A 14,930-nucleotide genomic window follows, 5' to 3' on the forward strand; every position below is an offset into this window, starting at 1 on the left:
GGATTTGCATTGTGAAAGGTTTCCCTAATGGGATATGATCGCTTTTATGGTACTTCGTGTGTAAGATAGAGCCAGAAGACACTGGCGTACATCAAACCTGTGGATAAGGGGACACTGATGTCACTTACGCTTGCGCTATTCATCAGAACGCTACTGTGAGATGGGACATGAGCAGCTAATCCATGAGGGTATGTCAGACATGGCGGGATTCACGTGATCTACAGTATTCAGCCATTGTAGGAATTAACTGATTGGTAAATAGGAGCGGTTTTGCATGGAAAAATTCTATTTCCCAGCAAAATCACATGCCCGTTTTATAATTGCCGCAGGGACTGCACACTGCTGTGGTTTTCCTGGCATTGCACCCATATCACCGCTGTCCTCTCTGGTTTTAAGCCCTATGGTATGTTAATACGTTGCATTTTTTATGCAGAAAAACACTGCGTACAATAAGTGCCTTTGTCAAGGTTTTTTTTTTTTTTTTTTCACACGTTCATTAGAAAAGTGATGCAAAAATACTGAAAGAATTATGTTGCATATTGGGAAAAAAGCAGCAGGGCTCAAAATATGCATGGGGAAAACCCCAAAAATACAGTGTATGCATGATACTTCAGAAGTCTCATAGATGATGTTGGTACTGGAATACGCCAAGTATTTTACACACCAGATAAGCTTTTTTTTTAGAAAAGTAATGAAGGAGTAATGCAGAATATTGGAATAAGTATGGCAGGGGGTGCACAGTGGAATACAATAATATACCAAATTATCTGATTCTACCACTCCCACCAGTCATAATAAAATGTATGGCATGACAAATGTTTACATTGATGTGTCCATTATCTTTCCCCAAATATTGTTATGAACACTAGTTTCTCACAATACAAAGTAAAGGTAACTAGTAAAAAAAAAATAACACATTATAAAAATTACCATTTGAAAAGAACGCACAGGAAAACCCCCAGTGTTGATAAATTTATGGCACTATTTCACATGCACATATGTAACAGTGGAGTTTTCTTTTGGTGCGTAATTTTCATGTGGGCCAATTAAAAGCTTTGACATCAAAGCCCTAAACAGGCTGTAATCCACATTACAACCACTAGAAGGCCATCTATAACAAACGTCTCCAGAATGAGTATTGAGAAATCCTGTGTTTCTTTATAAAGTTTGTCAGCTCATGCCGCTCATCACTGGATATGGTGAGCGTAGAGGAAAGGTAAGGAGCAATACATTAACAGCTGAGGTTCCACTTCTGGGGCTACCACCTGTCGGCTATTGGCGGTCCCGTTTACACTTATGCGTTAAGACTGGAGCAGGGCTTGAGGGGAGGCGATTGGGGACTGCACAGAATGGCTACCCAAGCTGCATGGTTGTGCACTTGTGCTCTGAAGGGATTAACTCAAATCATGAAATAGTTATGATTTGAGCCCTGCAGTAAACTGGCACTAATCACATTTCTGTTGAGAATGCCAAAATCGAGGGGTGGATACAACTAAGGCCTCATTCAGATGTCAGTCTATTTCTGCATAAAGGAAAAATATACATTTCTCATCGCTGCTCTGGATCCAACTTTCAGTCTCTTTTGGTTATGTATGTGGTAGGTGCCCATGGTTTTAGTACAGCTCCATATAGAACTTAATGAGAAAAGTCACTGAGACATGGGTAGCTCCAATATACAGATCTATTGCTTTTTCATCGTATTTTAGATCAGACCTACAAGTGTGATGAACAAGTAATTAGTGAAAAACACATTAGTTATGTCATTCCATAGTGTATTTTCTTTGAGGGGGGGAGTTAGAGGGGGTCACACATGAAAATATGCCCAACACTAGTAAAAATCAGGACAGATGAGACAAAATATTTGGTCTTTAGACATAAAGGGGATGGGATTTGCACACGTTTCATACTTTAGCTTTTAAACCATTTAAAGATGATTTATAGGGTGAAAAAGGCTATGAAAATTAAAAACCTCAACACCATATCAAGCAAAAAAAAAAAAATTAATGCAGAAATGTATCATTGCCTCACATTGGAAATTGGCATGTGGTTTTAAGGGTTTGCTCACATTGGCGTATTAAAATAAAATTGCACCATTTACAGTTCCCTACGCTACAGAATTGTCATGTAGATTGATGGCCTATATGACATGCTGCGATATTTTTCTCAAACCCATACAGTCAAGATAAAATACGCAGATCTGCACTGTCTAACTGAATAACATTGATCCAAGTGCAATCGGATTGCACATGTCCGAGTTATACGCCAGTGTCAGCGAGCCCTGAATATGAGGCTCTGAAGCAGCTAGATAAGGTCTCTTACACAGCTTTTTATGGAGGGGAAGCCTTTCTGCAATGTTTAGAAACAGGGACACTCGTGGAATAAGCAGGCAATGGCATAGAGGGGACGAAGGGATTTTTTTTTCCTCCTTTTTTAAACCACCATTATATTTCAATACTAACTCTTCAACAATAAGAGGGCTATATAAAATTAAAAAAAAAAGTGTTTAACAAAAAAAAAAAAAATATTTTTTCCTATAAAAAAAAGCACAAAAAAAGCATATTAGTGCCTTTATTTTGTATTGTATTTTTGTGGCAGTATTGATCTCACATTACAAACCACATGATTTTACAGGGTTTATACAGGATTTTTTTTCTGTGGGCCTAAAAACTAACAGACGAGTAGTTGCTAAATACCTGTCTGTTGTATCTAGCGCAGGGCGGTCATTGACTGCTCCTGTCAGCGAATCAGCTACTCCACATCAACAGAGCAGCTTTTCATCTTTTGGGCTGCTCTGTCAAAGGGGCGTAACTGCAGACGTCATGCTGATTGACAACTGGGTCCCCGCAGCTAGGTAGCGGGGAGCTGTCACATCAGCATGAAGTCTGCAGTCACGTCCTGTTAACAGAGCAGAAAGGAAGAGAAGCCGCTGCTCTGTCGACGTGAACTCAGCGTAAGCCGCTGAATCGCTGGCAGGAGTGGTTTATGACTGATCTGTTATGGCGGAGATCATTGTTGTGCACAACAGGCAGGTGGGTAGCAACTAACTGACTTAGTCCTTAGCTCCACATTAAAAAAATGAAAGTCTCAGATAACCCCACTAAGCAGAATCTTTAAATCACACAATCTATAAAATCACATTATTTGGCATGTGAAAAAGGCCAACATAAACTCAATACAAAATGTCAGATAAAAAAAAATTTTTTTTTTTTTTTTTTTTTATTCCAAATACAAGCAGTTGTTAATGAAGTCTTAACGGTATGTGCACACAACTAATGTGGAAAAGAAAGACACAACGTTTTTGGTCCTGAAGTGCTTGTTCGTTTCTGACCACAAACATTTTTTCAGCATTTTTACAGTGTTTTTGGATCATCTTTTGTACTAGTGGTTTCCGGTCTTTTTTTTTTTTCTCCATTCAAAAATGAAGAAGCCGCTTGTGATTCTGAAACAAAGTGTGGAAGAACGCTCAAGAAGACACCTGGTCGTCTTTTGAGCTTTACCATTGACTTGTATTGTAAGTATAGAGCATCCTCTGAGCTGAACACGCCTGAGTTGTTTGCTCAATTATTTCAGCAGTTTGGCATCTTTTGAAACCTGAAGTGGTTAAAAGTTGCTCAAAAGTCTAAACCTATGAATAGCAGGTCGTTTTTACTTAGACGTCCATTCCTTTGAGTGCTTTCTGAGCACTTTTTCAGGTAGGTTTCTGAAGTATCTACTTGAAAAACAAGTCATATGCACGTACCCATCAGGGTTTAAAGGGGGTATACAGTATCTGGCTACACATGGCATGCAGGATGCCTCACAGATACAGAGAGCTTCCAATTTAAAGTGCTGCTGTAACCAGACAGGCATTTAGAAGATGCTTAAATAAATGATGGTCTGGATTGAATATTTGCTTTAAGGCTGTGTGCACACAATGCGTTTTTTAAGCGTTTCCGCAGCGGCAAAAACGCTGCAGAAACGCTTAAAAAACGCATGGTAGAAGGCCTGCCATGTTCCCCAATGATAATCCGCATGTGCTGTGCACATGCTGCGGAAATTTCTGCTGCGGATTATCATTGCGGAAAAAAACGCAGCACTAGCAATTATTTTGCGGAAGTGCTGCGTTTTCGCCGCCATTGACTTGCATTGGAACACATGGATTCTCCATCACTGTATATGTAGATGCGCAATCCATGCGTTTCAATGTGCGCATGGTACCCGGGTCTAGAGGAGAGGAGACTCTCCTCCGGACCCGGGTACCATAGAACCTGTGAAAAAAAGAATAAAATAAATAAAAAATAAATGTTATATTTACCTTCTGATGGCCCCCGCTGTGCTCGTCCTCCCATGCCGGCAGATCGCGGTGGAATGAAGGACCTGCGCTGACGTCATAGTCATGTGACGGGTCACACGATGCTGACATTGGCAGGTCCTTCAGTGTACCGCGATCTCCCGGCAGCCAGGACGGAGTGAAGCAAGACTCCGGGGGCCATCAGAAGGTAAGTATAGATTTATTTTTTACCATTCTTTAAGGTCACACTATATAAATCCATGCCGGTTGCATGGGTTTATATAGTGTGACCAAGTTGTCAAGCACTTTCCAAGTGATGCTAAAATCGCTTGGAAAGCGCTTGACAACCCGCATGCGGAAATGCATGTGAAGAACGCTTCACTTCCGCTTGTCCCTGGCAGGAAAAACGCATGTAAAATCCGCATGTACAATCCGCATGCTTTTTTTCTGCCAGGGAGATGCAGAAACGCTCAGGAAAAAATCCAGAGCATTTCTGCATTGTGGGCACATAGCCTAATTGGTGTCAAAGTTTGAACCTATTTCTTAAAACAGTAGTCCAGCCCCATAAAATCTTTTAAAAACTGCTGACAATGGTACAAAGTAACAAAAGGAATACTACACAGGTGGAAACACATCCATGGTATCCTAGTGGATACGGGATACTTGGCTTTATTGATGACCTGGCATGTTAAAATGTGATCACTGCAGCCATCTGCGGGCTATAATGGTGACTAGTGATGAGCGCAAGTGATCGTACTAGAGTTTGCCGAGGGAGCTCGGGTATACAACGAGTATCACGGGTGCTCGAGTGAGATGTTAGAGTCCCCACGGCCGCATATTTCGCAGCTGTTAGGCAATCCCCATGTTTTGTGGCTGCCTGACAAACACAAGCAATCCCTGCATGTTTTGTGGCTAAACAGTCACAAAACATGTGGCCACAGGGACTCCAACATATCACTTAGGCACCCGCGCTACTCTGTGCATACTTGAGCACCCTCGGCAAAGTCTAGTAACGAGCACTTGCGCTCATCACTAATGGTGACCCATTGACACCATTGAGGATCTTTGTCTGGTGCACAGCTTCAAATCCCAGTGCATATATTACATACATGAATTTGGCGCTTCGCATAAGAAAAACAAAGCCGTGGTGACCACCAAGATATATTATTGAGAAGATAATCAGCAAAGTATATGAATGCAAACTGACAAAATAAAGGTGGCATTTCACTAAAAAGGAAGACAAATTACCTATTGTTTAACCCCTTCCCGACATGGTGATTTTTCTTTTCTTTCTTCCAAGGGTCCGTAACTATTTTTATATTGATATAGCCACATGAGGGCTTATTTTTTCCAGAGAGAGTTGTAGCTTTAAATGGTATCCTTAGGTTTACAATACATTGTCCTGGGAAGCGGGAAAAAAAATTCCAATTGCAGTGAAATTACCCAAAAAACACAACACCGCAATGGATTCTTGGGTTTTGTTTTTATGGTATTCACCGGGTCAGTACAATTATAGTGTTGTACAGTTTTTTTAAGTGTTGACATTTTTTTTGCATGTGTCACCATGCATGTACACCAAACTGGTTGACTATTTTTAATCAATTTTCTTAGTCACAGCATTGGTCACACTGCAACCAGATTGTCCTATTTATTTATTACCCTTGTTTCTAGCTCTGCGGAAGCTGGTCTTCCGTGTGTGGCTGTAATTATTGTATTGCTGGAGGTTAAGATTTGGAGGAACTACAGCAACTTATTTAGGTCCTTCACCTTTTTTAGATCTGATATTGCTTCAAATCTGCAAGGAAAAAAATAAGCAGCGTGTGCATGAGATTCAGGAATGCCATTCACTGTGCTAGCACTAGGAAAACCTTTAGTTTTCGTGAAACAAATGCAACAGAAACACAGCAATTACTTAACGCTTGCACATCAGCTTCATTTTGCAGCTGATGCTTGTTTTTTACACGGCTAGCTGACTTTTAGGCCATGGCCCCACTATCAGTATTTGATCAGTATTCAGTCAGTATTTTTTCTCAGGAGTGGGTGATAAATACAGAATTGGTGACTTGTTTCTATTATACCTTTTCTCTGATTGTTCCTCACCTGGTTTTGGCTCTCACTCCTGAGAAAAAATACTGACTAAATACTGAGAGTGTGGCCCTGGCCTTATACTGATACCATTTTGGGGTAGATCTGGCATTTTGATCACTTCTTATTGTATTTTACGGTGACTACAAAATCCCACACTTCTGGTATTTATTTTCTCATTACAGCGTGTACAGATTGGATTAATTTTATATTTTAACAGATGAGACTCTTACAAACACAGCAATGCCACATATGTATTTTTTTATTTTTAGTAGGGTAAAGGAGGTGCAAGTCCCTTTTTTTTTACGGTTTTCCTTTCTACTTTAAGTGGTTAACAGAGATGGGCAGAGCTTGGCTTCACCCGCAGATGTTAGAGGCAGATCCTGGCTTTGTATCACCGTCATTATCTGACAGCAATGAAGCAGACTCCGTTTCTGAACTTGCATCAAAGATGCGGACCCGATTTATGACATAATAGTAAATCATGTCGGGAAGAGGTTAATCTAGCTTTTAAGTTATTGTATTTTTTAAAGAGAACTTAGCAGGATTTAGTCCTATAAACTAAAGGCATGGCTATAATAGCACTGTGACGCTGGATAATCTGATACCTGATGTGAAGGGATCTGATCAGTGGCTGCTGAATACTCACTAGTGAATTTTTCACAGTCAAATTCTCGATCTGCGCCTCCGGCACCATTTTATTGAAGTCCTGCACACAGGACACCGGCTCCCACTGGGCACGCGCCGCCCACACAATGATGGCGGTGGTAGCGCTGAATTTTAAAAAGGAGGCCGGTCACTGAATAATCAATGTCGTGCACAAAAAAATAGAGGAGGCTGGTGGGGGCGGAGAACGAGAAGACCACCCTGCCCTCACATCCTGCCCCAAAGCACACAAGACGTCATTTTCTGAAAACTTCATAAAGTTAGTATTCAATCGCCACTGATCACATCCTTTCACATTAGATATCATATTAATCAGCATCACAGTGCCATTACATAGCCATGCCTTTAGTTTATAGGGCTAAATCCTGCTGACAGGTTCTCTTTAATTGTCTTTTATTAAAATTCTCCATATTGCTATTTAAAAAAAAATAAAAAAAAAATCTTTCACACTGGCCACCAAGCCAAAGACTAGGCCTCCTCTTCTGTACAGACACTTTTTAGTAGTCATTACCATTACACACATGATTACAATGACAGATTACAGCTCTATGTACAGCTGATAAAGCAGGACCCAATATGTGATTGTCACAGCTCACCCTCCCCTCCTCCCTTCACAATGACCTTTGCCCATATCAGAGTATGCCTAGAAAGCTCTTCTGTATCTGTCAATCATAGCCAGTCTATTGCTGCCTATAACCATATGGCAGCTGAACATTATATACGAGTCTAATATTAGGGCCAAGTGGCCTGTGGGAAAATTGCATTAATTAAAAGCTAAAAAAAAAAAAACATTAAAAATATTTAAAAATGCATTTAACATATAAGGGCTCATTCAGACGTCAACTGATGGAAGGATATCAAGCTACTTGTATAAAACAGACAGCACATGGATGGCATCCAAGGGCGGTCCAATTTTTTCACAGGCCTATACGCTTGCATTGGCTAGAGCGGACCACTCAGGTTACAAAAATACAAGGACATGTGAACAGCCACATAATAGGTACGAGTTATATTAGTGAAAAACATGGATAGAATTTGTATGGGAAAAATTGATGTCTGAACGATTCCTAAACCTGATTTAAAGAATAAATCATTTTCTAATGATAAGTTCCTGTTGAAGAGTAGTCAGAAAAGAAGAGTTCCAGCTGTATAGAAATGGAATTCAGGTATTTGGCAAGGCGCTCGCTCGATACCTTGCATTTTCACAACAGGAAAGAGATTAGCCAACATAGTGGTTTGGTTAGATTTAACACCTCAATATTTCCCTATGAAGGTAAAAATTGTAATTTTGCTCTGACATAGCGGTAAGGCGGAATCACAGTGGAGCCCTAGCCTGAGGGGTAACTGTACTTTCAAGTAACTTTTCAGAATAAGCCCATCTTTGGCCACTATATAATAAGTATGCTCCATCTTGACCAGTTTCCCCTCTGCAGTCTTGCTCTTTTAATTTGCAATTAACAGTGCTGGGAGGAGACTAGCTGCTATGATCTCTCCCATACATAGCAAAGATGGATCAACTCCATCTCTTTATTCCTTAGCACAGTCACGAGAAAATTATACAGCAGTACTGAGCAGTGTAGATGTGAACCCAGCTATGATGGGAGGTAAAAGACTTGACAGGCAGAGGACACAAGAACATGGTGCTGAGCTTTCTCTTTTCTCACTCTGCCTCTCCATAGAGAATAGACTGTAACCTGGCACCTCACTGTGTTGGCAGCCAGAAGACTGAGTTGAACTGTTTTTTTAGTTTTTTTTATTTCCTCCAGAGTGGATGACAAGTTCAGGAGACATCGGAAAGGGGAAGAATTATATTGTAAGAGAAAGAAGCAGATCTTTCAGATAGGAAATATTACAAAGTTTCTAATAATCACCTGTACTATTGATTTATGTAAAGTTTGTTGAAAGTACACTTTGCCCCAACCGTTTTTATAGAATACGGTGATTTGGTCTATTTTCTTTTTTAAATTAAAACACTAATGGCAGCATAACTACTTTTATTGCTTATGCTACCTTCATGTACTATAGAGAAAGGGGGTATATTCCCTGCTTCAGTAGCAGCATCTACCAGTCCAGCCTTTTTTACTATGAAGCAGATTAATATCACTTATGCTAAACTCAATGATAATAAAAAAGTTCATTGAAAGGAGAAATTTCCTTAAAAACTTAATACAAATAACTACAGCATGATCAATGGGGGGGATTAACCGCTAAGCATTTGGTTTCAGTAGAGCGGACAAAAACCGGTGGTCACTGGAGTCCACAGAATGTGGCTATGAAATTCCCCAAATGTCCAGCATGACCGCAACAGATAACGGATAATGTGTGTGTCCCAAATAAACCAAAAATAACCTCAGAAACCTGGTTTACAAATCACATGAAATATTCTACTAGAAAGGACAAGCGACATATTGCCCTACGAAAATAATCTGAATGTTTTATTTTGTCACACCTGGATTGTCTATAGATCAGATATTATAGATATATATTTAGATAAATCTAGTCTTATCATCAAAATACTTTAAGAACAGTTTCATTGAACAGATTAGATGGCTATTAATTTAACACAGATTAAAAACAAAAACGTTGGGCCACTGCCAAAAATAGAGTTATGTCTGCATGAAACAAAGTCACTTCTATAGCTCTTCTCTTAGAAATGAAATCTTTCGAACATTTTACCAAAGAAAACCCGCATAAGAGGAAGATGTCACAGTTACGCAATTTGTCTTCCCAGAACTTCAGACAAATCAGATTCACATATAACTGGAAAGGAAAAGAAGTCGTTCTTTATACTAATCTTTATGGCTTTTTGCAACATGGCAAAATATTACAGCTTAAAGCAGACAATCTCCTCACAGAGGAGGAAGGATCTTTGCAGTCAAATGAAAGGAAAGAAGAGGTGGTAACGAAAAGTGCAGACTGTTCTATTCTACATGGCGAAGGATGGTTCGCTAGCTCTAAATGGAATGTCCAAGAAGAAAAGGTGCTTTCAAGTCACAGTCATTGGTTCGATCACGAGGAATGGCTCTAGAATCACTCAGGAATCAGTAAACATGACAGACTGCAAAATGTTGGTTCACAAAAAATGATTGATCGACATGAAGAAGAAGAGTGCTTTGTCCTGGATCTAAGAAAGAAAATAAAGATCAGACTTTTGCAGGAATGCAGTGAATTTCCGGTATAAAAAGCCATTTGTGTCGCTCTTATTTCTCTATGCTTTCTATCGTTCCGTCAGCCTTTAGGATAATGGGCAGTGGATGTGCCTCAGTATTGAAAATCCAATGTTCTAATGGAAGTAGGTCGTCCTCGGAAAATAATAAGTAGAGATACCTGAAAAAGGCAAAGTAAGGTGGAAATATTAAAAAGGTGTATTCACAATGACTGTTCGAAACATATATATGATCTCACATGGAGTATTAAAGGGGTTATCTAGGACTTTTGCATATTTTTTCTTAAGTGGATAAGAACTTACAGGCACATTCAGTATTTGCCAACTACCTGCCTATACTGCTGGCGCCGAGTAGTGATGGACCACTCCCGACGGCTATTCTGTTGCTTTAAATGACCTCACATCAACAGAGCAGCCCTTCTTCTGGTTTGCTCCTTCTACAGGGCGTCACTGCTGACATCATGCTGACTGACAGCCTTCTCCTTGCAGTTTGGTAGCGGGGCGCCGGCTGTCAATCAGCAAGACATCGGCAGAGAGACACACCGTTAACCCAGTAAAGTAGAAGAGAAGGAGCTGCTCCATCGACGTGACTGGAAGTCACAGGAAAGGTCCATGACCGCTCTGAACTGGCAGAGATTGGCACCAGGGGAACAAACCTCTAGTTACCGGCCTGTTAGTTCTTAGCACCTTATGAAAAAAATATATAAGTCCCAGATAACCCCTTTAAGTAAAATGGGAATTCTAATGAAACCCTGTACAGCAGTGGGTAAGACTAGGCAGTGTACATCGTGATTACACTAATACGTATCCTTTCAAATGAAACATAAGACGCTTAGTCCTTAGGCACATATACATATATACATACATATATACAGATCATGGTTTTAGATTAAGTCCTGTTTTTTTATTTGGAGACTTCAGAAGTCTTGGCTATGTTATAACCTGCCTGTGTGAAAAATTGTAATGATCTAAATTTCTTATTGATTTGTTGTTTTTATACTGTTGACAATGTGTGTAACAACTGTGAGTCAATGCCGGAATGGCTGTTTGTTTCAAAAGTTTTTCTGCCCAATATTAAAATTTGCATTTCAGGTGTCCAGCTCTAGCCGTTCTGATATAGATTACAGCTGTATTATAAAATATGATGACAGATCCTCCGCCATATTAAGGCTATTGTGGCATTGTGTAACTGGCAGTACTTGGTAACATTAAGCGATTCATTTTCTTTACCAGCTGGTGTCATTAAAGGGAATCCGTAAGCAGATTTTTGCTATGTAATGTAAGAATAGCATAATATAGGGCAAGGGAGCCTGATTTCAGGAATGTATCACTTACTGTACTACTTGTAGTTTTGTTAGAATCCCTGTTTTATCTGTTGCAGATGTAGCATAGGTCATAATGCTGAGCTGTGTATAACCCCACCTACACCCCTGATTGGCAGTTTTCTGTGTACAATGAATTGTCAGCATGCTGCTAAAAAGTAATGGGGGTGGGGTTACACAGATTAGCCTGACTACTCGGCACATGAGCTGCAGTCAGGCAGTGATAATCTCCTGCTGATAAAACACTGTGTTGAAACTACAACATAGCCTACTAAGCGACACATCCCTGGATTCAGGCTCTCTTGACCTATAATGTGCTCCTCTCAGAATAAAAACCGGCTGACCTATTCCCTTTAATAAGCCTACAGGACCACCCAGAATTAATATTACACATCATTTCATTTTGCTAATGGGCTTCTTACAGGGCCCCATCACAGTCCACACATGACAACCTCCCAAAAGAACTCCACTGGCAGAATACAGGCTGCCATAAAAGTATTGATATTATGGTGACTGCTCAATATGCACAATTATCTGAACCCATCCTTATTGTAATGGAGTGCTCATAATAAAAACAAGGAAATCATGTTAACATGGATCGGTTACATAAATGTATCCCATCGACAATTATATAGCGGTTGTAAAACAGAAAACTGCTAGCTTTTCTTTGCACTTTTAAGGGTATTATGGGTTTATACCCACAGTTTGCCTTATTGTTTGCAATAGCTAAACAAACCGGTAAAAATGACAATTAAAGGAAAGGCTTGCACTTTGAAACAGCTCATTTTTTGAGTATTGATGCCATTAAAGGATGGAAGATTAAACTTTAAGATCAAGCATAGCTGACCTCCACTTAAAATGACTGTGCATACAGCTTGTGCTGCCACCACTGGAGTCAATTTCTTCACATTATTCAACCCTCTGATATTCTAGTGTCATCAAACATTATGAGAATGTCAAGAGTGTTAATGGTCTGTGCTCATCTGCGCTGCTGCTTAACGTTAATTGCCCTCTTGATCACTGTCCGCACTTACTTGAGTGTCTCCGCAAGGTAAAAACTTTGCTGCACATCATCATGATTGGGATGGGTGGCATAAACATCCTTAATGCCAGAATAGCCTCCTTCCACTCTGCAGTACTTTTCCAATGCCTGACAAGTACAAGAATACAATCACGCTGCAGCACATGAATCTACTGTCAATGTTTCGATTAGCCTGCAAAATCCAATTACCTTGCACATTTCTGCCAATTGAAAGCACCTTGTCGCAAAGAATATGGGCATGGTTTCAATTTACAAAGACAGATAAGAGGGAGAAGAAGATGTATGCGGCTTCAGTTTGGGCAGTGAGTCAATTAACATTGCCAGGTTTCAGTGACACTTTGGATTTACAGCTGTACATATTAGGGCATTAGTATAATAAGATTCGCTGAGACGCATACAAGCTCCTATTAAAAAAACTCAAATACAGAATCTCAATTTATGCACATGCCTATTACTGAATATTTTCTGGAATTATTTTTTATCTGGACCTCTACTTTGCACTAAAACGTCACTCCAATTTTATGCAAGACAAAAACTGACAATGGGCCAGTATTGTGGCATAAAAAAGTTTGAAAAGTCACAATTTTTCAACTTTTGGCGTTCTCACGTCATTTTTGCGCAGCACTGACAATGTAAGCAGAGCTGGGGCGAGATGGTGGTGTGGTGACCACCACTTGTTAAAATCATCAGTAGGATTTGTGACGTGGCGCACAGAGGTGAACTCCACTCGTCCGTCACGTATGTCTTTTCATGAATCAGGAGTGTCTTACTGGGGCGGGATAGTGGTGTGGTGACCGCCACTCGTCAAAATCATCAGTAGGATTTGTAACGTGGCGCACAGAGGTGAACTCCACTCGTCCGTCGGGTGCCTCTTCATGAATCAGAAGCGTCTTACTTCAGCACACATCAAGACCAGCGTGAACAACTGTGATCTTGATGCATTGGATCCTGCGAGACCACGACCAAGAGGAGTTGGCTAGAGCAGCTGGTAGCACATGCTAGTCTGTTAGTGTCCCAGTGGTGGGGCACACACCGATATAACATTATCAATTGGTGATGATGTATGGACGCCTTTTTACTTTTAACATTATCTTTGAACTTATGCACCCTACAGAAAAACAAAGGAGTGTTTTTTAACCTCTGTTCTGATTCACAGTTCGAGGCTTAGAGCTTAAAAAAAGCCCCCTGAATATTTATTGCGTGGTTGAGGTGGTCCTGGTAATTTTCTGTCATATCCCCAAGCACTGTACAGTAGATCGGGAACACACAGTCCTGCTGAGAGGTTATATGACACCAGGACATTATAGCGCTATACAAGTGGGAGTGAATGGCACTAGTGCTATACAAACCAAGTGCTGGATGCACAGGTCACCGGACTGAAGAGGAACAATAGTGTGACGTATACCATGACCCTGCTCTTTGCTGTATAGAGGCAGAGCCACACACTGCCATGTGCCAGGGTAAAGATGATAAAACAGAACTCATGACATGACACAGTATACGGACATATGCTTAGCACTGAACTATAGACACAAGTGCGTCCTAAATCCAATGCAGCCATTTGCAAGGCATTGAATATTGCGGTATAAAACAAGGGCAAACTGGGTTCTCTAATAAAAAAAGGAAGGAATTGGCAGAAATACTAGCAAACAATAATCAGTGAAATGAATAGGAGACAATTCTTCCAGCAGGAAGCCTTTTATGTGTGCAACTTCCAATCAGCATGAAATATTAACTAAGCCAGGGTAAGGCTCTTGATTTGTTGCCTTTTCAATTAGAAATTACATTAAATAAATCTAATTGAAATGTTACAGGGAATTGATTTCATAGCAATAAAGTTGAGTGTTCAAAGGTCTTGTCGTTTGGCTGATAGAACGTACATTCAGAGAATGAGGTCTTCCTATTTTCACATCACATTAAAACAGGGATGATGAGAATGGCAAAGCGCTGATGATAAAGAGGTGATTTTCAGCAATCAATACTTCCACGGACAAGAGAAGAGCTGAAGAGCCGGCCACATCTCTAAACTAGCATTAGCATTCATCCAGCACCTGCAGGCAGGGTCTCCGTATCCATGTCTATACACAGCCCTGATCAGAGCAGCACTTTACACTACAGGTGCTAAACACCATGCTATATAGGTGTAAGAGGGTGGAGGTGTCGCCCACGTTCCCCTCTGAAGACGTGTATTCTACAAAGTATTTCATGTGCAATGTGCTTAGTGATGTGCGTTATTAGTAACAGTTGTGTTCTACCCAAACACAGATAGTTGATAGGGACAGGGAAAGTTAATGGTTGGGACTAGCCCAATTTCGGTGTGCTACTAGTGGGAACATGTGGATCTGGGGAGTCCAGCTGTGTCTGACCGAGAATGCAGAC

General features: G+C 40.4%; 1 protein-coding gene across 1 annotated transcript in view; it reads right to left on the minus strand.

Moving 5' to 3' along the window:
* Nucleotides 1-3,197: 3,197 nt before the first annotated feature.
* Nucleotides 3,198-14,930, minus strand: part of MAN1A1 (mannosidase alpha class 1A member 1) — a 202,408-nt gene continuing 190,675 nt past the window's right edge. The window contains exons 11-12 of the mRNA XM_073675943.1: nt 12,544-12,659; nt 3,198-10,348 (exon numbers count right to left, since the gene is read on the minus strand). Of these exons, the coding sequence (XP_073532044.1) occupies nt 10,222-10,348; nt 12,544-12,659 (243 nt within the window). The 3' untranslated portion in view covers nt 3,198-10,221. The remainder of the gene's footprint in view (nt 10,349-12,543; nt 12,660-14,930) is intronic.

The sequence above is a fragment of the Phyllobates terribilis genome, unplaced genomic scaffold (assembly GCF_046119375.1).
Source record: "Phyllobates terribilis strain yellow unplaced genomic scaffold, ASM4611937v1 Scaffold_3__8_contigs__length_932513732, whole genome shotgun sequence".
Taxonomy (NCBI): domain Eukaryota; kingdom Metazoa; phylum Chordata; class Amphibia; order Anura; family Dendrobatidae; genus Phyllobates; species Phyllobates terribilis.